The sequence below is a fragment of the Portunus trituberculatus genome, chromosome 39 (genome assembly GCF_017591435.1).
Source record: "Portunus trituberculatus isolate SZX2019 chromosome 39, ASM1759143v1, whole genome shotgun sequence".
Lineage (NCBI taxonomy): Eukaryota > Metazoa > Arthropoda > Malacostraca > Decapoda > Portunidae > Portunus > Portunus trituberculatus.
The window spans coordinates 17,896,325-17,921,294 of NC_059293.1; the positions used below are offsets into that span (position 1 = coordinate 17,896,325).

At 39.1% G+C, this 24,970-nt stretch overlaps 3 protein-coding genes across 4 annotated transcripts in view; 2 read left to right on the plus strand and 1 right to left on the minus strand.

The window, feature by feature from the left end:
* Positions 1–2,179: 2,179 nt before the first annotated feature.
* LOC123515595 lies at positions 2,180–8,804 on the minus strand. 2 transcript variants are annotated; one of them, XM_045274366.1, is made up of 8 exons: positions 8,687–8,804; positions 7,656–7,804; positions 7,034–7,119; positions 6,317–6,400; positions 5,648–5,730; positions 4,516–4,579; positions 3,873–4,180; positions 2,180–3,467 (listed from the first exon to the last, which is right to left on the minus strand). In XM_045274366.1, exons 2-8 carry the CDS (start codon positions 7,756–7,758, stop codon positions 3,320–3,322), a joined length of 876 nt encoding a protein of 291 aa, XP_045130301.1. In that variant the 5' UTR covers positions 7,759–7,804; positions 8,687–8,804; the 3' UTR covers positions 2,180–3,319. The 2 variants fall into 2 exon arrangements, with proteins under 2 accessions (XP_045130301.1, XP_045130302.1); XM_045274367.1 differs by lacking the exon at positions 7,034–7,119.
* Positions 8,805–12,763: 3,959 nt separating this feature from the next.
* On the plus strand, positions 12,764–20,150 carry LOC123515686 (6-pyruvoyl tetrahydrobiopterin synthase-like). The gene is made up of 5 exons (XM_045274512.1): positions 12,764–12,959; positions 17,525–17,604; positions 18,427–18,565; positions 19,106–19,278; positions 19,905–20,150. Exons 1-4 carry the CDS (start codon positions 12,880–12,882, stop codon positions 19,254–19,256), a joined length of 450 nt encoding a protein of 149 aa, XP_045130447.1. The 5' UTR covers positions 12,764–12,879; the 3' UTR covers positions 19,257–19,278; positions 19,905–20,150.
* A 2,197-nt stretch (positions 20,151–22,347) lies between these two features.
* The window catches only part of LOC123515706 (nuclear receptor coactivator 6-like), a 189,662-nt gene continuing 187,039 nt past the window's right edge, over positions 22,348–24,970 (plus strand). The window contains 2 exon segments of the mRNA XM_045274529.1: positions 22,348–22,717; positions 24,265–24,970. The exon segment at positions 24,265–24,970 is cut by the window's right edge and continues 1,461 nt beyond it. Of these exon segments, the coding sequence (XP_045130464.1) occupies positions 24,297–24,970 (674 nt within the window). The 5' untranslated portion in view covers positions 22,348–22,717; positions 24,265–24,296.

Consider the following 24,970-nt stretch of genomic DNA (forward strand, 5'->3'; position numbering starts at 1 on the left):
GACGATTTTGACATTAGGAAGGGTCTATGGAGGTCAGATGATTAATGGCCTGAGTCTTCACTAGTTCAATCCCACACATAAATTTCTGAAGTTGTATAAAATCCCCAAATAGTAAGCAGAATGAATATGGAAACGCGTCATGGTAAGTATACAGAAGGGGTTAATCAGTTTCCCGTTCTCTTCTTATCGCGTGACCAAACTTTTTTTTTTTTCGCCACTTTCGACATGCACTACACAAGAAATACTGGGTTGTTATATCGATTAAGTGAAATTTAATTGTTTTATTGTCATTTCTAGTATGCTTTTGTTATTGATTAAACCACTAACTATTATTTATATGCTTCGACACTTTGTTATGAATATATGAGCATAAGATATGGGAATTGTAAGAAACTGTTAGGTCTACATGTGGCAGTTCATATATATATATATATATATATATATATAGAGAGAGAGAGAGAGAGAGAGAGAGAGAGAGAGAGAGAGAGAGAGAGAGAGAGAGAGAGAGAGAGAGAGAGAGAGAGTGTGTTGCAGGACAATGGAGGATACAAGGAGAGGGAGATAAGGACCTTAACTACCTAACGTTCCTGGAATGGGAAGGAAAACAACAACCAGTGCACAAACACAACAACAACAGGAACGAAGGATGGAGAGGATAACATAAAACAAATAAATAAATAAAACAAAAGGAAAAAGGGAGGGTAGGGAAGAAAATAGTACTAACAACAGCATTACCAGCACCATCACCACCACTAACAACAACAACAACAACAACGTATCCTTCAGTCAATTTTTTTCTTAACACACATGAAATCTAGAAATATAAGCCAAAAATCTCTCTCTCTCTCTCTCTCTCCACATAATCATTACCCACCCACTGCTCCACTGCTTACCAAAACCTGCCACATAATTACATAACTCAATATATGCAATTAAGGTCTGGCCACGGAAAATATCTCATTAAATATATTGCAATTAAGGTTTCCCAAAAAATAACAAAATATTAAAAGAATGAAAATCTGTCTCATTAAACTTGTAAAGGCTCGTTAATTCCCTCCATAAGAACACAAAATGAGAAGACTGCAAAGTTATATATATATATTTTTTTTTATAGCCCCTTCAGCACCATGATGCATTTCCATTTTCATTCTGGTAACTATCTGGTGACTTTATACAGTTTTAGAAACTCATGTGGGGAATTGAAATAGTGAAGATTGTGGCCATTCATCTTCTGACCTCCATAAACCCTTCCTAATGTCAATAAAATGGTCTAATCGTACACAAGTCTCAAGGTAAAAATGTGTCCCAGTATTGAGGAGGTTAATTTGCAGAATCTAAGGTTACAAAATTAAGTTTCATATGTACCTACAGTCACTCTTGGGATCACTGAGCACATAGCACCAGTGGAACAAAGCAGCAGGCACCTTGAACCCTCCATGCCAACCAGGTCCTCATTTAGTGGGGAGTGAAGAGAAACAAATAGGTATGTGGGAGTTAGGACTTATGTTTGTATGAAAATGCAGTGTCACACCAGACAAACATACAATTAAAACGATACTTTACATAAAGGTACCATTAATTCTCCTTTGTGATGTGTTGATAATCTTTCACAGACATGTGTTGCTTGATGATACGTGTTAATACAAAACAAATTACCGATATGTATGCAGTGTAGACAGAAAGGATTGATGATTGAGAGGATGGAAAGAACAGGTGTAAGTATGAGTGGTACAGTATAGATATTCAAGTACAGAGAAATTATCGACTGGTATGTGAAGATGAGAAAATGTAGTCATGGCAAGATATCCAGTAACTGTGCCACACTCACTTCTGTTACATTTTTAATTCACTTGGTCTCCTTACAAAATGCTGACCTATGTATAGGAAGATAGAGATGACAAGCTGGGTTTCTAAGGGTGTTTCTTCTATGAATTGTGTAGTAACCTTGTTCATTTGTCATTAGAACCATAAAAACACCCTTGATAAATTGTGTGTCTTAAACAGGAGCCTTTTGAAATAGTGGAGGTGCGGCGATGAACAGTTTAGCAATATGGTCTATCTCACAGCATTGAGTCTCTACTCGCCTCTTTCTCTGATAGAGAGAGAGAGAGAGAGAGAGAGAGAGAGAGAGAGAGAGAGAGAGAGAGAGAGAGAGAGAGAGAGAGAGAGAGAGAGAGAGAGAGAGAGAGAGAGAGAGAGAGAGAGAGAGAGAGAGAGAGAGAGAGAGAGAGAGAGAGAGAGAAATACAGCACTAATGCAGTTGCATTCCCTACACACAAGAAAAATGTCAATTAACAAACTTGAAGGTTTACGTAAGATATATTTTCATGTTTTCCACTAACTTCTAGGGCTAGTTTTACCAAAAAGGCATGCCTGTTAAATGTTGTGTGTACTGATGCTGTACAGATAGGATATGCACTTGACAGCAGTGTTATGAATTGGTGTATATGACATAGCAAATGAATGATTACTGCATGAGATGAGGAGTCTTTCTTTACTGGGATAAAATGCTGTATCATGGTGAGTAATGCACATTGAAAGTAATGAGTGTTTATAACAGATCAAGAGAAGCTGAAGAAATTAAGTGTGGAGTGACAAAGGGAGATGAAATGCAGCTTCCTGTGGTGGTTTGATCTCCTGGAAAGGATATTAAATGATGAGCAAAGTGGACATACACATGAGCATGAAAGATGTGGTGGGTGCAGGAGAACAACGTCCAGTGAAGCATGAGATGGAGTACTGAAGTGTGCATGAGAATAGAGTGGAAGAGAATAAGAGGACTAGAGCATGCAAGGAGGTAATGCAACTACAGAAGTCAATAAAGACTCCTCTGTGGCAGTTTCCTCTTTGGAGTTTCAGGAACAGACATCAGATACAAATAGATATATAGACAGATGGATAAATAGAGATGGATAGCATATTGCTATCCAATGACAGACTATGAGCAAGTACAGACTTGTACTATTATCACCAATTACAATATAAATATACTTATGTATGTATTAAGGTATGGAATGGTACACTTCAAATTGAATACAAATACATACTGAACAAAGATCAATGTTATATAAATATTAGAATACAAATTATGTATACCATATTGTTCATTTCCATCGGTAGAAGCACACACATATATCACAAAATATTCATATTCTCATAAGGCACCTGAGGATTATTTGGGTTAAATATTATAGCAATACACACTTCAATGCCTTCATGTCAAACAGCACTCATGTCAGAGACCATTAATGAGTGACTTAAGCTAACTGTAAAGGAAGAGATTCATTCTGAGGCTGACTTGCTGACACAGAGACTCAAGTCAGTCAAGCAAGTTGTCTTTTTTGTTAGGAAGACACTCATCATCTATATGGCACCTGAATGAGGCCCTGCTGCCCCCCACACCTACTACCAAGTCATCTACAATCTTGCTTTCCAGTCCTGGTATTAAATCATCCACCACCACGTGTCTGTAAACAATGACAAAATGGTCACACAGGTCAGACAGGGGTGAGGGTGTGGGGTAGGTGTGGCCCATAGGTAAAGAATGTCATGAGAGCAGAACTGGTATGACAGATAGGGTGGATGTAGGAAGTGGATGTGCAGTATAATCACTGAATGATACACTTGGAATTACAGGCAGTGAATATGGAAGGAATTGGGAGTAGAGTGCACACGTAAGGCTGATGAGAGAAGGTATTGGTATCTTCGGAGAACAACAGAGTGACTGAGTGAAGAGGAATAGAGATCAGAATTCAGTGCACAAAGGCTGGTATTAATAAATATTTTCTCCAATAATCATGATCTTCAACATAGAACAACACACTTCCAAATTCCTTACTAATTCCAATATTATAAAAAGACAAACCACTCACCCATTTTGACTGATGTGTTTCTTTCCTTTCCTTGGAGGAGGGATTGGAGCAGCTCGCACTGGTTCCTTGCATGACAAACTCTTTTCAACTTTCACCTTCAAATAAGGACTTTTTACTGGCAAACTGTACCTCGATGGACTCAATCTATCTGGTCTCTGGTGATCTGTAAGACTAGATGATTGTAATGCATATTCCTCTGATAACTCTTTCTCATTTTCCTCCAAGTCAACGTGGAATCGTGACTTGCGCTTTGTATCTGCCCGTGCTGTCCGCTGCATGAGAGGGGTACCGAGGTGTTCAAGGGGATCCTGAAGCAAACAGAAGGCAAAGATAATAAGAGTTTTTTAATTAATATACCTAGTTTAGATATGTTGAGCTTTGTGTGGCTCTTGGGCCCTCCCATGTAAGATTGCCAGGTTGGTATAAAGATGGACATGTTGGTATGCCCTAAATCTCACGTCACAGGGCATCTTGGCTAGGTATTTCAATAGAGACAAAACAATAAGCTTCTAGTATTAAGTGACTGTACATACTAATCCTTTCAGTCTTTTCATCAGTTAATAATTTGCTTCTTGATCACATTTTGCCTTTCATAATTTCACACTACAAGTGAAAATAGACATGACAGTGACTTTTTACATACCTTTCCTGTTTTCCTTCTAATCTGAACTCTTAACATTACCATCTGTGCTCTCAAGTGTTCATAACTGAAATGGGAAACAAAGGAAGAATATGCAATTACGTTTATTGCATTATTCTCTTATTATGTAACAGATAACAAGAGAAAATATAAGGACCAAATGGATAGTAACATGGGGAAAGTAATTATAGTAAAACTAAATTGTACTGACCCGTAGGGCTAGGCCTATAATCCGTGCGACGCTGCCATATCTCTTATTACTTCAAGGAAAACGGAATAACTGTTATTTATTTATTTTAATGCATGACTTCGCTAAAAAATATATAAGTGATGGACAAGACATGAAGATGCCATTGGTAAATTAAATATAGTTAAGGTGCTGGTTATAAAAGTGAAAATGAGGCTGATAATTTACCAAATATTTACTATTATGTCCTCTCGAGATACCCAGTGTAATATAATGAGTGGGGAAAAGAAACGGTGATAAGGTTGTGATGCTGTGTGGTGTATATCTTGTTTGCACTGGGACAAATCCTCTTCACTGTGCCTTCAGATATACCAGCCGCATCTGCTGTCCTCTTCCTCGCTTGATTTATTGGTAAAAGTGGTCCTTGCAAGCTTTATTTATTAATTCTGAAGACAAACTTCTTGGTTTGGCTGTACAACACACAGACGAGGATGCGTCAGTGTATCCTTCCATAGTGGCGACCAAATGAGAAGTGAGTCGATTTGCACCTGCGTGGTGACCTGACTCCTCCCCCTTCCCCCAGGGGAAATCTCCTCTCGGGTCGATTAGCAACATCACCCGTCTTGACATGCCACATCGTCATACATGTTCATGAAATACCTTCATTTGATTTGGTATATAACACTTATTTGTATCACCTGCTACTTAATGAAATAGTCAGAATATTCTTAGAACGCCGTTTGTTGCTAATACTGTGATTAAAGAACCATGAGTAGTATAGGCTGAATGTTTTGGTTGGAAATCTGGCAGAATGGCAAACAACACCCTACGGATCAGTACAATTTAGTTTTACTATAGTGGCAGAGGAGCACCAGCAGTACAGGATGGAAAAGTGGGTACACATGATGCATGTTACTGTAGTCCTAACACAAAGCCATGAAAACATACCTTGCATTTATCAATTTATTCATCCATGTCACAGCACTTGCTTCTGAGCTGGCAAAGAAGAGATGCTTCCTCTCCAAGTCGTCCTGGAAAATGATAAAAAGTTAATTAACTGCACAAGACATTCAACAGGAAAACAAAATGTATAGACCAATCTAGACTTGACTAAGCAGCCTTCCTACCTATATTCTTAATGAAAGTAACATATCATTATTATTATGTATTTTATAGGAATGATGATTGACTAGAGCTCTGACATGAATCTTAGGTCTGCCTTCTTCCTCTCCCCTATCTTAATACATCTAGCTGTTCTTCTCTCCCACTGCCATGCTTCTCATACCTCCTTCATCCACATTCTACATACTCTCTCTCTCTCTCTCTCTCTCTCTCTCTCTCTCTCTCTCTCTCGTCACCCTATTCCCTAGTTGTTTCACTGTGCCATTCTTATTATCTGAACAGCTCAGTGGTTTGCATTCACAAGCATCTCAACATCCTTTGAACAAACTCTACTGAAAGTTACTGGAATTTTCATATTTCTGGTCATCACTTATGAAGACTAACCACAGACTGACTAGTCATCTCTGCACCCAGTGAAATACTCCTAATGAAAGCTGTGAGCATTTAAAAAATATGGACTGTTGTTTAAGGTGAGCCACAAAAATTACCTCTTACCTTCCACCTGATAGCAAATCCAAAGGGAAGGTCCGTCTGTTCCATCTGAATATCAACATTCTCCAAAACAAAGACACCACTCGGCTGAAAAGGAGACAGTGGGATACAGAATAAGAAAGAAATAGTGTATGAAATGTGAAAGAAAAGAGAAAGTCAGCAGAATAAAGACACAAAAAACAACATCAAGGGAAGTTCCGATACAAAGGTTAACCTTCCTGACCAACATCTGACCTGACCTGACCAGCATCACCACCACTGCATCACAGAAGTTTATACACTCATAGCATTCAAATAAAAATGTATGTTGGGTGACAAAAATCTATCCACTCAAGCAACCAATAGCCTCTTTCTCACCTACATCATTACTCTATCAACCATAATTATCTTCATCCCTTCAGTAGTAGGATGCATTTTTATCTCCAGTTTGGATACGATTAGATGATTTTATTGACATTATTATGGGTTTAAGGAGGTCAGAAAATTAACGGCCACAGTCTTCACTAGTTTACTCCTCCACATAAGTTTCTGGAGCTGTATAAAATCACCAAATAGTAAACAGAATGAATATGAAAACACATCATGGTATTTGAGGGATTAAAATTAACTCTAAATACTGAACATGATCATCAAAATGTTCTCAATAAGATTCAAATGATGGATGCATCTCACGCACTGATACATAACATGCTATACCCATATCGTCATTTATATACATACCTCATTTTTCTCTACTCCACCAAACTCATTCAAACGATAGTAGAACAGTAGGTTGGCTTTCAGTTTAAACCATCGTTCCTTGTAAGCTGAAATTAGACACTGCACATAGTCAACATGTTCAGTGTGTGCAAGAATATACACCTCTCAAGACATCTGTCCCTGTCCTTAGGATAACTACTGGCTCTGTATGGAGACTGGAGAGCCTTTTTTTCTCTATCCTTTTGTTGCCCTTGGCTAGTCCTTCCCTTTTACAAAAAAAGAAAAAGTTTCCCAAAAAAATCTTTCCACTTTTTGTCTGAGCTACCCTGTGTGGGATATATTCTCAAACACTTCTACACTTCACCCTGATTGCTTCAAAAGTCTCTTATTTAAATTTACACAAGTTTTTAAGATGTTTTTACGGTTCTTCAGTCAGAGTGATTAGATTTTTGCACTATGAACAGGAGAAACACTCTTGAAAATCCTGCTAATCATTTCTGTGGCCTTGGAAAATAGTTGTGGTGAGAGAGCAAAGCGTTACTGAATACAGACCATAGACGGACACACTAACTGGCCACATGTAACAATTCTCAACCCAGTTTATATGCAATTTGACAGTGAAATAAAGAGAGAAATAGCTCACCTGAATCATACAGTGTCTTGGGAGGCGACTTGTGGGTGAGGCGGCCCTCGTGATCACCCGCTGTCTCGGCAAACTGGACCAAGCCTTCATTATTGTAATGCATCTTGTCCCACTGCGCAGATCAACTTAGCAACTTCCACAAAAGTAACCTGAAAGGATGGTACATTTACTTCTAGAATCCTACACAACAACTGCTTCTTTTTATCTCCTAAACTGTTGTAATTATTAATGTTGAGAGGGGAAGGATGTTGACAGCTGCCACTCCACTTCCTTAACCCCATCAATACTGGTACACTTTTTTTTATCTTGAGATTTGTATATGATCTGACCATTTTATTGACATTAGGAAGGGTCTATGGAGGTCAGAAGATTAGTGGTCAGAGTTTTCTCTATTCTAACCTCCCACATGAGTTTCTGAAGCTGCATAAAATCACCAAATAGGAAGCAGAATGAATATGGAAATGCATCACGATACTGAACAGGCTAAATAGTCTGCAGGTCTGTGGAAATTTAGATAGGTGTGTCATTTTTTTTCTCCACTTTACAGGGAGACACTAAAAAGGTTTATGCAAAGTGTAAAAAGTAAAAAATAAAAAGAACAAGAGAGGAATCTTAACAGTAACACTAGTAAGGAGGTGAGTCAGCCAAACTCCCAACACTTATGACAGGAGCTGATCCATTCCACGAAATAGGAAGTGATCGGATCAATATCTTACTCTAGCCACCAATGACCACACACACACACATAAACTCCAATATTTCTAGCTAAAACTTTCAGATAACAGCACGTAGAGAAGGCACACCAGCACCATTTCCACCAAGAATCTTCCACTTTGACACAGAGACGCACCTGATGTTCTTATCACGTTATCTGGATGTGTTTGTGTGTTTTACCTCCCAAAAAACAGCACGTCTCTAGCTCACCTGTCTCTGGCTTACCTGCACCACTGGCCTCGCTTTCTACACAACTAACGCCACTCTCTTACTCATTAAAGGGCATAATTTTACCTCCATCCTCAAAAATAACTCACCTATATGGGTAAGATGAGTTCTGACACATCGAAGTCCTAAGCGACCTTGCTCCCCGCCCTCCTTGGCACAACAGGTGACTAACATGAGCTTGATCTTGCTAAGGACCACTCTCTCTCTCTCTCTCTCTCTCTCTCTCTCTCTCTCCGCGACTAGCTATATTTCAAGACCACAAAAATTATCAGACGGGTTCTCAAGAATATTTTCCTGTTCTTAGATTTGTGTTACTCTTCCGTGGTGTGACTAGGAAAGCTATTGTCACTCTACATTAACTTCATGAAGAGGAAAAGCACTCTTGATAACTTTTGTGGGCTTGGAAAATAGCTAGTCAGAGAGAGAGAGAGAGAGAGAGAGAGAGAGAGAGAGAGAGAGAGAGAGAGAGAGAGATCTACTGAATAATATCGAAAAAAAGACCAAGCAAAAGAAGAAAAAAATATTGTTTAATGCCACCTCTGCTCACTGAAACCATGAAAACCTCAGTAACTTCCACTTTGACCTATTAGACTATCACAATAGTAGTAGTAGTAGTAGTAGTAGTGATAATAGTAGTAGTAGTAGTAGTAGTAGTAGTAGTAGTAGTAGTAGTAGTAGTGGTGGTAGTGGTGGTAGTAGTAGTGAGTAGTAGTAGTGGTAGCAGTAGTGGTGGTGGTGGTGGTGGCAGTGGTAGCAGTAGTGGTGGTGGTGGTGGTGGTGGTGGTGGTAGTAGCAGTGGTGGTGGCAGTGGTGGTGGCAGCAGCAGTGGTAATAGTGGTGGTGATGTGGTAGTAGTAGTAGTAGTAGTAGTAGTAGCAGTGGTGTACACAGTAGTAGTAGTAGTAGTAGTGATAAAAGTAGTAGTAGTAGTAGTAGTGGTAGTTGTAGTAGTAGTAGTAGTAGTGATAAAAGTAGTAGTAATAGTAGTAGTAGTAGTAGTAGTAGTAGTAGTTGTTGTTGTTGTAGTAGTAGTAGTAGTAGTAGTAGTAGTTGTAGTAGTAGTAGTAGTAGTAGTAGTGGTAATAGTAACAGCAGTAGCAGTGACTTTGGGTAGTTATTTTTCGACAAGTTGTGGTATTGTGTGAAATCAACAGAGACCTGATTAAGGTCACTCTCTCTCTCTCTCTCTCTCTCTCTCAGGCCTATCCAAAGATCGGAAATAATGAGCTCTGAGCTCGCTCCGTAGGGTAACGTCTGGCTGTCTCGTCAGAGACTGCAGCAGATCAAACAGTGAAACACACATACACACACACACACACACACACACCGCGAGGCAAGGCGAGCCACTGTTCACCTAGCAGCAACTATGTAGGTGCGGGATTTAATTCGAGGGATTGTGGTCTCGTTATCCTGGTGTGTGGTGTGGTCTCAGTCTTACCTGAAGATCAGTCTATGAACTCTTTGAGCTCTCTCCGTAGGGTTAAGGCTAGCTAAGTGACCAGGAGGTGGCTGTGGTGACACACACACACACACACACACACTATACTCATTTCCATTATAGACAACCTTTGTGCTTTCACTAATGTACTTTTTTTTCTTACGTGCTGGGAACAATAGTTTTATAACTGCAAAGGTATTATTTCACTCACCAAAAGAACGAATGCTGTGGACGTTTTGTTACATATTCAGATAGTCATGTGAGCTTTGTTGAAGGAACTTTCTGTCGCGTCATCTTTGAGAGCGTGTACTTACACAGATGCAAGGTATTACGAACCTCTCCCTATGAAAAAAATAATAAAATGATAATGATAATGGCTAATGTATCTGTATACTTCCCTGGAGATTCAATTTCATTCACATGTAACAAATATCAGTAAACTATTGCAGCTGCACACTATCATTACTTGACTCAACTTATATTCCAGTCATTTATTATTTTTTCCGACCTAATGCCATTCACTACACGCAGCTAAATCCTTCTTGCGAACCAGATTTGTACACTCCTGTCTCCATTATATTCATGTTCGGTTTATATAAACGAGTACCCATTTTTTTCTTAGGGTGATCATCATTTGGTTCGTGCCTCTCAAAGCAAAACGACAGCTACGTACTCTTCATTATCTGCCAAGCCTGATTCCATCCCAAATGGTCCCTGCCATTATATACTCCTTGAAACGATCCCTCTCTCCGCTGCAGGATTCATGGACCACATCATTAACCCCTTCAGTACTAGAAAGGAATTTTTCTAATTATCTTTTTCTGTACGATTACACGATTATATTGACATTAGGATCTCCATTAGTCCATGGAGGTGAGAAGTTTATTGGCCAGAGTCTTCACTATTTTAATCCCCACATAAGTTTCTGAAGCTGTATAAAATCACCAAATAGTAACCAGAATGAATATGAAAATGTGTCAAATGATACTGAAGGGATTAAATCTTTGAGACTCGGTAGACAGAGATGATCCTGAGAGTATTCAGATAATCCAATGTCTTTGATATGGAAATACTCTCTAGATGTCACCAAGAGAGAAAATTGGTGAGATAAATGTTAAATGAATGAATATGACTCATAAATAGCCACGTGTCGTCGACTTGAAACACAAGCAGTTGATCAAAAGGAAAAAGCAAGTCATGTAATCTTATATTGAAGAGATGAGTTTGAAGACATCTTTGCATTTCGTCTTTGAAACTCTTATTGTATACTTTGCAGGGAGTGGCGAATACTCTCTCTCTCTCTCTCTCTCTCTCTCTCTCTCTCTCTCTCTCTCTCTCTCTCTCAGTAGGTGGCATCAGCTTTCACTGTGGTTATACATCCTCTGGTGGTGAATAATGATATGGGTTTATCAGGAGAGATATGTACGAATTGAGTTACATTCCCAGGTAAAGTTTCAAACCTAAGTCAAACAAAATCTATCTTCACACACAAGGCCTACACGGGACCGTATTCTCACTATAACTTTGAACAACGTCTGATTGATGCTATCGCGGGCTTTCATAAGTGTTTTCATGGTTCTATAAGTAATGATATAAGATTCTTGCCTATACTATAACAAAACACTCGATTAACAATTTCTATGGGCCTTAAAAACAGTTCCTGGACTTAAAATCACAACTCTTAATCCCTTGAATAGCATGACGCGTTTCCATATTCATTCTGGTTATTATTAATTTTGGTGATTTTATACAGCTTCAGAAACTCATGTGGGGCATTGAAATAGTGAAGACTAAGGCCATTAATCTCTTGACCTCCATAGACCCTTCCTAATGTCAATAAATTGGTTCAATCGTACGCAAATCTCAAGGTAAAAATGTGTTCTAGTACTGAAGGTGTTAATTCTTCCTCTTGCGCCTCCCCCTCCAATTCACACCCACGCATTTCATCCCAGCTTCTTTTTATTACACCTTCTATCATCCCTACACTCTCTTGAACCCAAAGCCACACCTTAAACATATCGTCATCTAGCCTTGTCATGCAGCGTTACTGTGCCATGCTCTCATCCTTTTCCCTTTACGCCTCCTGTTCCAGTCCACCCTCTCAGACAGCCTTGATCTTAAACCTCTTCACTTATCCTTCCAGTTTCTTGTTTCATATTTCTTCGCACACTCACTCCAGCGTCTCGTCATTATCTTGAGGTGTTAAAGAACCGTCTACCTTTATAATTACATCATGCATATATCAAATCTTATTCATTTTTTTATGCTTTCTTAATATAATTTTATTGTTTTTATTGTTTTAATGAGAAAGTTTTGTAGTTTTCTGGTTAGATTTTGTTTTGTTTTTATTTTATCTCAGCAAGTGTTTCCAAATATACATTGACGTTATATCATAATTTACAGATTTATGTAATAACAATTTATTAAACAGTGATGGTAGAGGATAGAGAGGGAGAAGGAGAAGGTTGCCACTCTTCACCACGGGACTGATGCGTAAAGTTGCCGCCCGCCTCCATTATGTACCCTCAAAAAGACTCCGGAATGACTGACAGCCATGGCCATCAAATATACAGTCAGCTTTCATCATTAGTATAACAGTTATGCATAGATGCCTCTCACATCCATTCCCAGTCTGCTCAGAAGTGTCGAGAAGTAAATATATCCGATAAAAGTTTATATTAGGCAACTCTATATTGATTCTCCTCTCCCAGCACTATTACGTAGACAGAAGACTGAAGACACTCAGAAACTCACTGCCTTCGGTAGGACGTCCACGTTGCTTCTGCGAGGACGAGGAGCGCAACAGTTGGTTGTCATCTCTTGACAGTACAAACACTTACTAATATGTCGCCTGCAAATGGAAAGAGACCTATTGTAGATGTGACCCGCTCTGAAAGCATCAGCGCCAGCCACAGGTTACACAGGTTAGTGGGTTGGTCAGGGACACAGGTGCCCACTTTCCCGTTATAATTTCATTGGGATGTCACTGCCTCGCTGTATGTGGTTCCATGACATCTTGAGTTTGAGTCACGTGAAGTGCACATTTCACTTTATGATATGCTGCATTTATCGTATAACTTTATTAAATATTTCTTCACGATGCTCCAGTAACTGATTACGTGCAAAATTCTCTCTCTCTCTCTCTCTCTCTCTCTCTCTCTCTCTCTCTCTCTCTCTCTCTCTCTCTCTCTCATTGTTACTTACTTGATTACTACAACTGTCAGTACTAATGACATATTGTTGTTCTGGTCACCTTGATTAATACACTACTCGAGACTTCCCCTCCCCCGGCGCTCCTGTCATCTTTGGTAACAGCATTAAGTAACAATGCAGAAGTGTAAAAGAGTGCGATATTCATGGAACGCTGTAAAACGCTATAGATCAGTGGTTTCCAATCTTTTCTGGTTTGAGACATCCCTGGTAAGCCTTTCAGAAGTCCCCGGCATCTTTATTAGGAAATATGAATTCTAATTACAAAATAATTACAAATAATCACAGTTTATTTGCAGTTGCTGTTACAGGAGAACATTCTTAAATGTAGCTTTCAGCGTTATTAAGCTTACAGAAGCTCATTACTAATACTTTATAATGAATACATTTTTTAAGAAATGGAAGACAAACAAACAAATGACGCACGAACTCGGCTAGTCGCAGTGCATACCTCCTATACCTTCTGTGCATTCAGACGGGTAGGTGAATTTAGGATGATGGGAAAAAATGGAAAAAGATTGGTAACACCTCTAGCTGGTGCAGCCGCGTAGCCGATAATGATTACGAACTATGTGCAGTGTGTGTGTTGGCTGGCATTTGTTTATCGAGTAGAGAGAGAGAGAGAGAGAGAGTCGGTGGTATGAAAATAAATTTTGCCCTGAAATTTGGCGCCATCCTCTGTAAATCTCACGGCATCCCTTAGTACCGCGACGCACTTGTTGGATTTAACACCTTCTGTACCATGACGCATTTTCATAATCCTTCTAATTACTCTTTGGTGATTTGAAACAGCTCCAGAAAATGTGGGGGCATTAAAATAGTAAAGACTGTGGCCATTATCCTTCTAACCTCAATAGATCGTTCCTAATGCCAATTAAATGGTCTAATTATACACAAATCTCAAGATAGAAATGTGTCGCGGTACTGAAAGGGTTAATGACATAATGATGGTATACCTATATTACTGATTGGAGAAACATTCTTGAATACCTGTCCTATCACCTTTGAAACCTTTAAAAAGTATCTGCGGTGAAACATTTATTATCCCATATAAATATTTATATAATTACAAAATGAGAGGACAGTTTCAGAATACGGGCCAAACAATGGGCAAGATGATCCACAGTAACAGACTTCACTAATCCAAAAGAATCGTTTCATTTGCAGTGGAGCAGAAGAAAAAGAAGAAAGTTTCAATATGTGTGTGTGTGTGTGTGTGTGTGTGTGTGTGTGTGTGTTAAACAGGCTTGGTGAAATTGGTGGTGCTTTCTCTTCAACCCTGCTAAGGATTGGCCACAAGCTGACATGTCTGCCTTAATGACCCCCCTGTGCAGTCGATAGGCACTAAGCCCAAACCTTTCCTTTCATTAAGAGTAAGGGAACTGTTTTCAAGAGATAAATAGATGTGTAGTTGCGATCGCAAGGATGTTTTTTTCGCATTAACCTCTTTAGTACCATGACACGTTTTCATATTCATTCTGGTTACTATTTGGTGATTTTACACAGCTTCAAAAATTTGTAAGGGGTTTGAAAAAGCGAAGATTGTGGCTCTTAATCTTCTGACCCTTCCTAATGTCAATAAAATCGTCTAATCATGCCCAAAACTCTAGGTAAAAATGTATTGAAAGATTTAATGTTGTAAGACTCTTGTTTGACCAAGCTCACTTTGAACCTTCTAAAACTCTGTTCTTCCAATACAGTCAGATGAAAGCAAGCAGTTGAGAGATAAGACATATTATATGCTTATGAATGCAGCTCTTTGATACTAGAGGGTGTCATGTATTGGGCAAACACACTGATGAGGCAAAACATGGACCAAAGATGAAGTCTTTAAAAGTTGTATCTTGCTTCTGTTGTGGACGAGCGTGATGGCGCCTTTCAACTCGGAATTATGAGTGTTGCTTGCTTTGTGGTTGGAAATTGTACGTGACCGCCCTCAAATGTAGTAACGACTGACGAGGCGAGATGAACTCGCATAAATGATCCTACACAAAAGATGGATTATATGTGTTATGTATTTACTAAGTTTAGTAACTCTGTCATGCCGGGAACGTAATTAGCGGTATCTTTACATGGCCTTATTTTCTCTTTTAGTTTCTTTTTTTTTTTTTCTTCTTCTTTTTTCAAGACTTCATGAGTCTAAGTGTATTTCAGAATGTTTTACTCTCATCACGTCTATTTCCAAAAGCAACAGAAATGATTAACCAGATTTTGCAAGAGTATTTCTCCAGTTAATAATGTAAAAATCTTATTAAATTGTCGCTAGAGCCATAAAAAAACGCTCTTAAAAACTCTTAAAACTGCAGATGGAGTATTTGTAATGCAGTATAGATGCAGCGCAGAGGTATTTCAGATGATCTTGAATAAATTTGTAATACTGCAAAATCAGATGTGTTATGCGTTATTACTTAGGATCATTATTATTTTGAGGCATTTTTCCAGATGGTATAAGTGCACGTAAATAGGCATGCCTCCCCTCATCCCGCCGTCACGCTACAAGACGTTTTACTTCCACTCCCATTCTGTCCAGCTCTTTGATGCAGGAGTTAAACAGTATTCACAGTTTTTCGCCCCTTTCTCTAGCAAACTGGAATTCCCTGCCTTCTTCGATCTGTCTCTCCTTCCTATGACTTAAACTTTTACTATCAAGATGAAGGTTTCAAGAGAGTTATCCTTGAATCTCAATTTTTCTATTATTCGTTTGGTATCTCTTTTAGGACCAATATATATCTGTGGGCTTTTTTTCAATGTTGTTATTATTATTATTATTATTATCTATTTATTTATTTATTTATTTATTTTTTTTTTCTCTTGCCTATTGCCCTACTTTCAACAGAGAAAAAGTTTTAAATACAAAAAGTAGACTTGCCACGTGTATATTTCACGTTCCGTTGTGTGTTGTTATGCATCCTTGGCTTCAGATGCAGTGGCGCCTGCAGAAAAATTTCATAGGGGTGGCCATGCGGGGGCCACTTAAAATCTTGGGATGGCACACCGGAATTAAAAAGTCATTATTTCAGGAATTTTATTTTACTAGTACTATTATTACAACTTTATTCTCCTGTTGCGGATCCTCAGTGCTGCAGTTGCATTTTCAGAACATTATTCGCCGGTTGCTCTGTTTTTTGCCAAACGCGTCCACAAACTCATCAAGATTTATGGCCTTAGCCCTTCTTGATTCCACACTGAGCACCCCAAATTGCTTAAACGCTCATCAGTCATGGTACTTCTCAAGACTGTTTTGATTAACTGAAACACAGAAAAGCTGCGTTCACAGGATGAGGTGCTCCCAGGTAATGCAAGTGCAATTTTGCACAGTTTAAACATTTCATGGAATACATGGCTCCAGAAAGGCAGTGAGCTCCATTAAACTATTTGATGTTTCCTCAGTTACCAGCAAAGCAAAGCAGAAGAACGTACTGAAGGCGACGCACAGACGGTGTTTGCTCAACTGATGTGATGTAATTACATTACCACGTGTAATGTACGCGTCATGCCGTCAGCTGAGAGAGCGCCACCTCTCTCTCTCTCTCTCTCTCTCTCTACGACTTTTATACAGTCGGTGTAGATTTTTCAAGATTTTGGGGATTTAGACTTTTTCTTTCAAGCTTTCAAAGGTTAGGGTTAATTTTTCAAGATCTTGAAAAATTTCTCAAGCGCTGGTAACACTGTAAATAAAACTGGCAATCGATATTTGTGACTGGCCAGTGGGGTGGCCAGCAGATTTGAAGGGGTGGCCGCCGCCACCCCAGGCCACCCTCTGGTGGCGCCACTGTTCAGATGGTTGATAGGGAGCTACACTAGATCCCAATAGACTGTATACTGTTGTCTCAGTTTAATCAATTGGTCATCAATAGAATGAGGAATTAATGTTGCATCTCAGTGTAGTGTTCAAACTAGTATTGTAAACACTAATTGCTGGGGTGGTGTTTTTTTTTTTTTTATAGTTTTTTTTTTTCTGGGGAAACATTACATTACTTTGTAGCTCTTTGTGATATCTTACTTATTTGTGTCATAAAGGCTAGATACTATATATCATTTGTATTTTGAAAATTCTGTACTTTATCAGTCATGCACTAATACTAACAATGAATTAGTATTTTTATAAATCCTAGCATACCATACATAGAGTACATTGCTTGTGAAGTTACATATTTGCTTCAAAATGACTAAGCTTGTATCTTGAAAACCCTGCACTCTATCAGTCATGTACTAATACTAGTGATAAATAAATGTTTCAAATGTACAAGTATATTAATGGTTTCATCACGTTCCACAGCAAACTACTTGGAGATGAGGAGAACAGCAGAATCTTTGGGAAGTGCAATAATCCCAACGGCCATGGTCACAATTATAAAGGTGGTGTATGATATTCCTCCATTCTGCATGTGTGATTTGATTGGCACAGCAGTTTTCATGATCAACATATTCCTTTTGAATATTACAGTCAAATATTTCTCATGGCACAGGTTAGGTTAGGTTGAAGGTGTAGTTTTGAAAAGACTTTAGGAATGCATGTACGTTCATTTAGTTTACTGTATATGTATCTGTAAGGGAATGCATGTATCTTCGAGTCCCTTCTTGTGATCCAAATGCTTAATGGATACAGAGTGATAAAAAACATAGCATGTACAATTCTTATTAATTCATCGGGAAGCTTTAATGAATGCTAGACTGTTCAAACATATCATAATCATTATTTATGGTGGAGTATAACAGATCTCTCATTTGTTCTTTTTTCCTTTCTTATCAGAGACAGAAATTATTGTTTAATTAATGTTTAAGAAGGAGTATGTAATATTAACTCATTGTTTTTTTCTTTTCTTATGAAAGAAAGAGATTATTGTTTAATTATTGTTTAAAGAGGAGTGTGAGACATTTCTCAATTTTTTCCTTTTTTATGAGATAGAGAGCTCTTCCATGATATTGTCTTACATTATTAATTCAACATTTAGACTTTTTAATTTCTTTCAGGTTACCTTATTTTCTTATTTTTTCACTTATTATGAAGAACAAAAAACTCTTGTAATGACAGTCTTAAATTATGAATTGAAAATATATTGGGTATCATATGAATATTTAGATATGGTAGTACTATATATCAAGTTATCCTTTTTAACTTATATATATCATTTGAATATTTCGAGTCATCAAGAGTCTAAATCTTCTCCTCCCCTTCAGTGGATGTGACTGTGCGAGGGCCGGTGGATGAGGTGACAGGGATGGTGATGAATGTGACAGACCTCAAGGTGATCATCCAGAAGGTGGTGATGAACGTATTTGACCACAAGAATGTTGATCTGGATGTGCCAGTATTCAGGTACTCTTTGTCTGTCTAATGCCTGTGCACTTTAGTCTTACATTATCTGCCGCCGTGGTACAGTGGAACCATGCGTGCTTTGGGGTTCGAGGGGTCTCCAAGTGCACGAGTTCGAATCCTGTCCACGGTCTGAGTGTAGGTTGGGCTTCCTCACTTGGGGCAAGGGTTTCCTAGCAGATGGGCTTTAAGATAGGAGGTACCCCAAAAAGTATCACCTTTAGCCCAGAAATTCCCGTGAAAAGCCAACAAGGTATAAATAAAAAAAAAGAAAAATACATTACCCTTTGACTAGATACTTACTTCATTCAGTCACCTACATATTACTTCATCATTAGATATTTACTTAATGCAATCACTCTCACATTATGGTACCTCATAACTAGAACTTTGCCTACACATGCAGTTCCTGGGGTGTCATGAGAGGAAACAAGGTAAATGAGATGGAAAGAGGGAACTGTGAACCTTATCCTTTGTATTCCTATTAGTACAATGAGACTATATGTAGTAAATAGAAACTTTATACTGTAAATTCCTCTGCAGGGACACAAATCTGGTGAGCACAGCAGAAAACATTGCAGTGGTTATTTACGACGACATCCAGAAACTTCTTCCAGAGGGAGTTAAGCTTTACAGGATTAGGCTCCACGAGACTGGCAAAAATGTGGTGGATTACTACGGCATCCGGGAGTGAGAGGAAGGATACTCGCAACAATGTAAGAGTGTCACTATGTAGCAGTATGATCTTAATTACAATTGTTTTACGTGACTGATCCTCATTAAGTGAGGACAAGACTATTTTATCTTCTCCATCTGGGACCAAGTAGTTAAGAGAGTGGGTTGAATGAGTGTGAATGTGAATTTTTTTTTGTGTCTTGTCTTGACTGTCCCACTTTTTTTGGAAAGACAGCCTTGATGTTTGTATGTATATATAACCATCTTTATTGTCAGTGGTGGAGCAAAGAAATAGTAGCCACTGATACAGAACACACTTAGTTCATGCAAACATCTGTACACTTCTTGTAAGGTAATGTCACATGAAAATATTTCCCCTAAAAAGTTGAAAATCAAATTTTCATGTGACCATGTCATTACTTTGAGGCTGGAGGAGCCAATGTATTAGGCATTATTGATACTGATTTATCTTGACATGTCTTGGTTCAAGTATTCCTTTATGGTTTAACAACTTACTCAACTTTGATAAGTGCCCATGCATGACTATCCCCATGACCAACTTTTACTATGTTGTTCCTCTTTGTGTGTCTTCATTAAAATTTGATATGTACTCATCTTTGTAACTACACATGAAAATTCTGAAATGCTTTGCACTCTCCATCCACAGATATCACTTCAAGCCATGAGAAAGCATGTCTTCCTGATTTGGGTCACAAGTCAACAAAGTAGATGAAGCAGCTCACACCATACTGCAATTTAAAGTGGCAACAAAGACTGATTTTTTTTAAATTTTTGTGGGAATTATTAAATAGAAACAGCAAGTCAGTGATAATTAATGTGTTCTGAAAGATCTTTCGTTTGATAAGCATATAAGAAGTATTTTCTGTAGATTGATAAATTGCAAACTGAACAATCATGATTTTTATTTTTCCTGTTTTTACTTTAATTTTCTTTTGTGGCTTCACTTCTTCCACATATATATTTTTTGCAAGTTACTTCCATCTACTGTGAGTGAAAAAAGTTTTTTTGAATGCAAATTGCTCAGTGGAAAAGAAGAGCACTGATATTCTTGAATACTGGTTAGGGACTAGTAAAATCAGAAATCTTAAGCCTTCATAGCATCCTGTGATTGCCTATAACAAGAATAAAGAGCATGTTTGGGTTTGAGTTCCCTATCTGGAGTAATTTTAGGTACAGCAGGCTTACAGGCTACCCTTGTCTGGTATCACTACCTGTCAGTCCAACTGATAGTAAGTGCTGCACATGGAGCAGCTGTCCTGCTTCCCAGGAAAACAAAATGTGGACTGCACAATAACTTTTATATGAAGAATTACCACTGTCATAAGAGCTAGTAATGTGACATAGCCAGGCAATTGTACAGTAGTGATGTATTTTGTTGAATTAGATAAATGGAATAAATATTTGTGTAAGGATCACTTCTAATAAGTTTAATATTTATCTCCCATGAATGTATGATAAAGGAAGGCTCCCCATTAGTGAGAATTGAGTTTCTCTTTTATCTTCCATGAGTGTAAGTATGAAGGAAGGCACTGTAGTGACTATACATTCCACCTAATTGTAATCTCTCTTATCAGGAGTTGCTGAGTTACACCATCATGATAAATTACAAAAAAAGTAAGGATTCCTGCACAAACTATATAACTTTGCAGGTACCACTCTATACATTCAAGGAACAATAGGAGTTTTGTGGTTGCCCTTTGATCACACTGTCTACATCCAGATCTGAGAAGTGAATGGTGATGAAAGCTGACAAGGCATGAGGTGACATTGAAGTCATTTGTAGAGTTAATTTGCGAATAAGATCTTAGTAATCACCATGGCCAAGTAGAGTTGAGGTTAGTCATTATATTCACGACAAGGAATTCACAAATGATGGTTTCTATAGAATTTTAAGCGGCCATTAAGAACTGATTGTTAATAATACAACTGTGACGTAAAATCAGTTATCTTGGCTTGTTAATTTGCAAGGGTTCTAACATATCCCTAAATCATTCACTCCTGGGTCAATTTAATGTTGTTCGTTATAACTTACCATGGCTATTTCCTTATGAGGGCATTTTAGGACACGTGTCAAAGATACTGTAGAGAAATAGATACGTTTTTGTTTTAGTTAGGCCAAGTAGGAGGTATGCTCATTTTCCTACGAGTGGAGATTTAAAGGGTAAACTATACAAGTTTTCAGCTCATTGTTTTGAATGGTATTTCAACCTGTACATGAAAACGAAAAGATATGTTGTACATGATCAACTTTAAGTTTACTATGATTTGAAAAACATGTGTATTCTATATCATGTGCTTTGGAATTTTACTGATTATACATAGATGCAACATCGGGGTTTATGAGATATTGCAAATGATCATTTATAAGTGTGAAATATTCTTATCATCCTGTATAGACACTGCCATCTGATGATATAGAAGAAAGGAAAGAAGAATTATATATCTAACTAGTGTAAACTTGATCGCAACACTCTTGTCACAACAGTGATAAAGGAACAAAAAGAGTATTGTTGAATATAACTTATACTCAGTACACATCAAGAATAATGCCATGCAATAAGCACCCTATGGATATGATCTCTCTGCAACATAAAGAACAGAAAGACATATGTATAAATAAAGTCCTGGGGCATTAGATCAGGGTTTAGTAGACACTTGAGTGAAGGGGAAAGGAAATGGATAAGGTGGAGGATGTTAAATTGAACATGCACGGCGGAAAACTAACATTATCCCATTGCAACTGAAAGAAGAGAAAGTCACAATTACAAATAAAACCTTGTGGCATTAGATCAGGGTACAGAACACACGGGAATGAGGGAAGAAGTGAAGAATGCCAGACGGAGGATGTGAAACTGAACACGCGTGGGGGAAAACAAGCATCATCTCATTGCAACTGAAAGAAGAAAAAGTCACGATTACAAATAAAACTCTGTGGCATTATATCAGGGTAGAGAAAACACAGGAATGAGGGAAGAAGTGAAGAATGTCATGTAGAGGATGTTAAACTGAGCGCGCGCGGTGGAAAAAAGTTCGTCTGCTGCGCGGGAAGAGAGGAGGGACTGGCGGGGGCGCGCAGGGGCATTATGGGTAATCAGCTGCCATCTTCTGCACAGTTGTGGTCGGGCTTTATTTCAGTGCAGGTGCGCGCGTGTCGGTCATGATGATCACCTAATGAGGCTCGGTCACGCGTTGATATGCATTCTCAATAAATACAAAGTGAAATAGGTGTTGTGGTTTAGTGCGTACGAGTGAAAGATGCAAATGTCAATGATGTGGTTTACCTGAACCCGATGATGAGTGAGTGAAGAGGAAGGTGACGAGGAGAGGGACGATGTGTGGTGCTCCGGGGAGGTGCAAGTCGTCGCTGCCGTGGGTGGTGTGCTGACTGTGGAGGCGTGGGGCCCTACCAGGTGTACAGGCGTGGGGGCAGACATGCTACACGGCAGTTGAGTCCTCCAGGTAAGTCTAGGAAGTGATTAGCTACGTCTTGTATTTACCTTACCTGTGTGACCTCATTGACCTAATCCTTCCGCGGCTGCCTCCTTCTGTTGACGTTGCCTGGTGGTGATAATCTGCCGCTGACTTGCGTATTATTGTGCTTCAGAGTGACCTTACCTGATTTGACCGTGTTTAGCTTACCTGTGTGACCTCATTGACTTAATCCTTCCTCGGGCTGCTGGCTGTGTTTACCTTACATGGCTGATCGTCATGTATGCCTCACCTGACCACCTTATCTCGTGGCAGCCTTACCTTGGTGACCTGACTAGCTCTCCACAGTACCTCATTTTTACTTGAGTGACTTGACAAACTTGCCTCACATTTATCTTAATTGACCAGCTTACCACAACACCTCATATGGGTCTTACTTGATTTGCCTGACCCATCCTTCACTTGACCTGCCCCTGGAGCCGCTGACATTGGTGTACCAGCTATAATAAGTCTGCTGGGATCCTTATAACTCTTGACAGCATTATGTTAGTGTATTTATTTATTTTTTCAGAGTGTTAGGGTACTTGGCCTCATTTTAGGTGGTGTGTATAATCATGAGGTATGCACCCGGACCCAGTGGTGTGTGTAGATACATGGGTGTGTTTGTGTATTGTATATTTCACAAGATTAAATGTGTTTAGAGTGTGTTTGTTGCTTAATTTAAGTCTGGTGCACTTAGTCTTGTCACCTGCGGCAGTAATGTTCGCCTGAGTCAACTGCACTTTTGTAAGAGAAATGTGGAGTTATTTTGCTTATTGAACATGCAAGATATTCATTCTGCAGAATGCAAGATATTGCATTCTGAGACTTATGAATAACTTCTGAAGCTTGCAAAAAAATATGCAAGTATGTAGAGCTACAAAGATTTGCTATTCTGTGCAGTCTCTGGCAGCATGTTTTGAGGAGATTGTGAGTTCTCTCGGAGCTGCATATTCTTTTGCATTTTTATTCCCCTGTCTAGACAGTCATGAATATGCTTATAAATGTTTTATCTATTGTAGCCTCTGGAAATGTAAGAGATAAGGACTTCCTTTTCAGGATTATCATTAGGGAACGCTGTCGGCAGACCTGTAAAACTTTCACGTTGACTTGAATATTTCAAAAAATGTCAAAACAAGTATAGATTAGTCAGAGCAATCCATATGCAATTACATAAGAGAAATGACACATTTACTGTGCAGTGTTATATCTACGTAAATTAACATAGCTTATCATTCCTTATGTGCCACACATGGCATCAACATTACGCTAAGCAGGCTGAATACACTATATTAGCCAGCATGACCCAGCAGCTTTTTGCTATCATCATCTGTCAGCAAGAAAATTTCCTAGTGTAAAGCTGCCCTTAGGAACGTTCAGGGAGAACGAATAAAGAACAGCTTACTTTTGCAATTAACTACCCTATTCAAAAGTTAGTGGTTCTGCAGGTAGTGCTTAAAGTCTCTTTGATTGTCAGGTAAGGCCATTCCTGAAGAAAATAGGTAAGGAAAGTAATTCCTGTTGTTATTTTTCCGCAGACACGTGATGGTGCCGATGGGGCAAGTTCAGCATGTCCCAGGCACCAGCAGAGAGTGGTGGAAGTAAGCTGCAGCCACCACACAATGTGGTGGTGTATGTGGCAGGCGAGGGGGGTGGGCCGGTGGGGCCGGGGAGGGCACAGGGGCAACACCGCCCCATGATCACCCCTCACCCGGTCAAGCCCACCAACCCCCACATGGTCAATGGATTCAGGCTCACCAATCCATTACACCAGCAGCATCAGCACCAACATCATCATCAGCAACAGCAACAACCAAATTACAACATGCAGATGAATGGCAACCTTCATCAGCAGCAGCAGTTCATTATGAATAAAATGAATGGGTTTGATGGAAATGGCAACTGCTTTCCAACAAGTCATGCACCACAGCAGCTACAGTACCTGCCTGGTGGCAATTTTGTCACCACCGTTACTGTGCATGCCTCTGAACAGACACAGCAAGTGCAGCAGCAACAGCAGCAGCAGCAGCAACAGCAACAGCAACAGCAACAGCAACAGCAGCAGCAGCAGCAGCAGCAGCATGCTGTGGCAGGAAACCAACAACAGCAGCAACAGCAACAGAAACAAAAGCAGCAGCAACAGCAGCAGCCACAACAACAGCAACATCCCCAGCAGCAGCTGCACGGCCAAGTGAGTGTGATGGGTGCAATGAACGGCTACATCCAGAACGGTGTCATGATGCA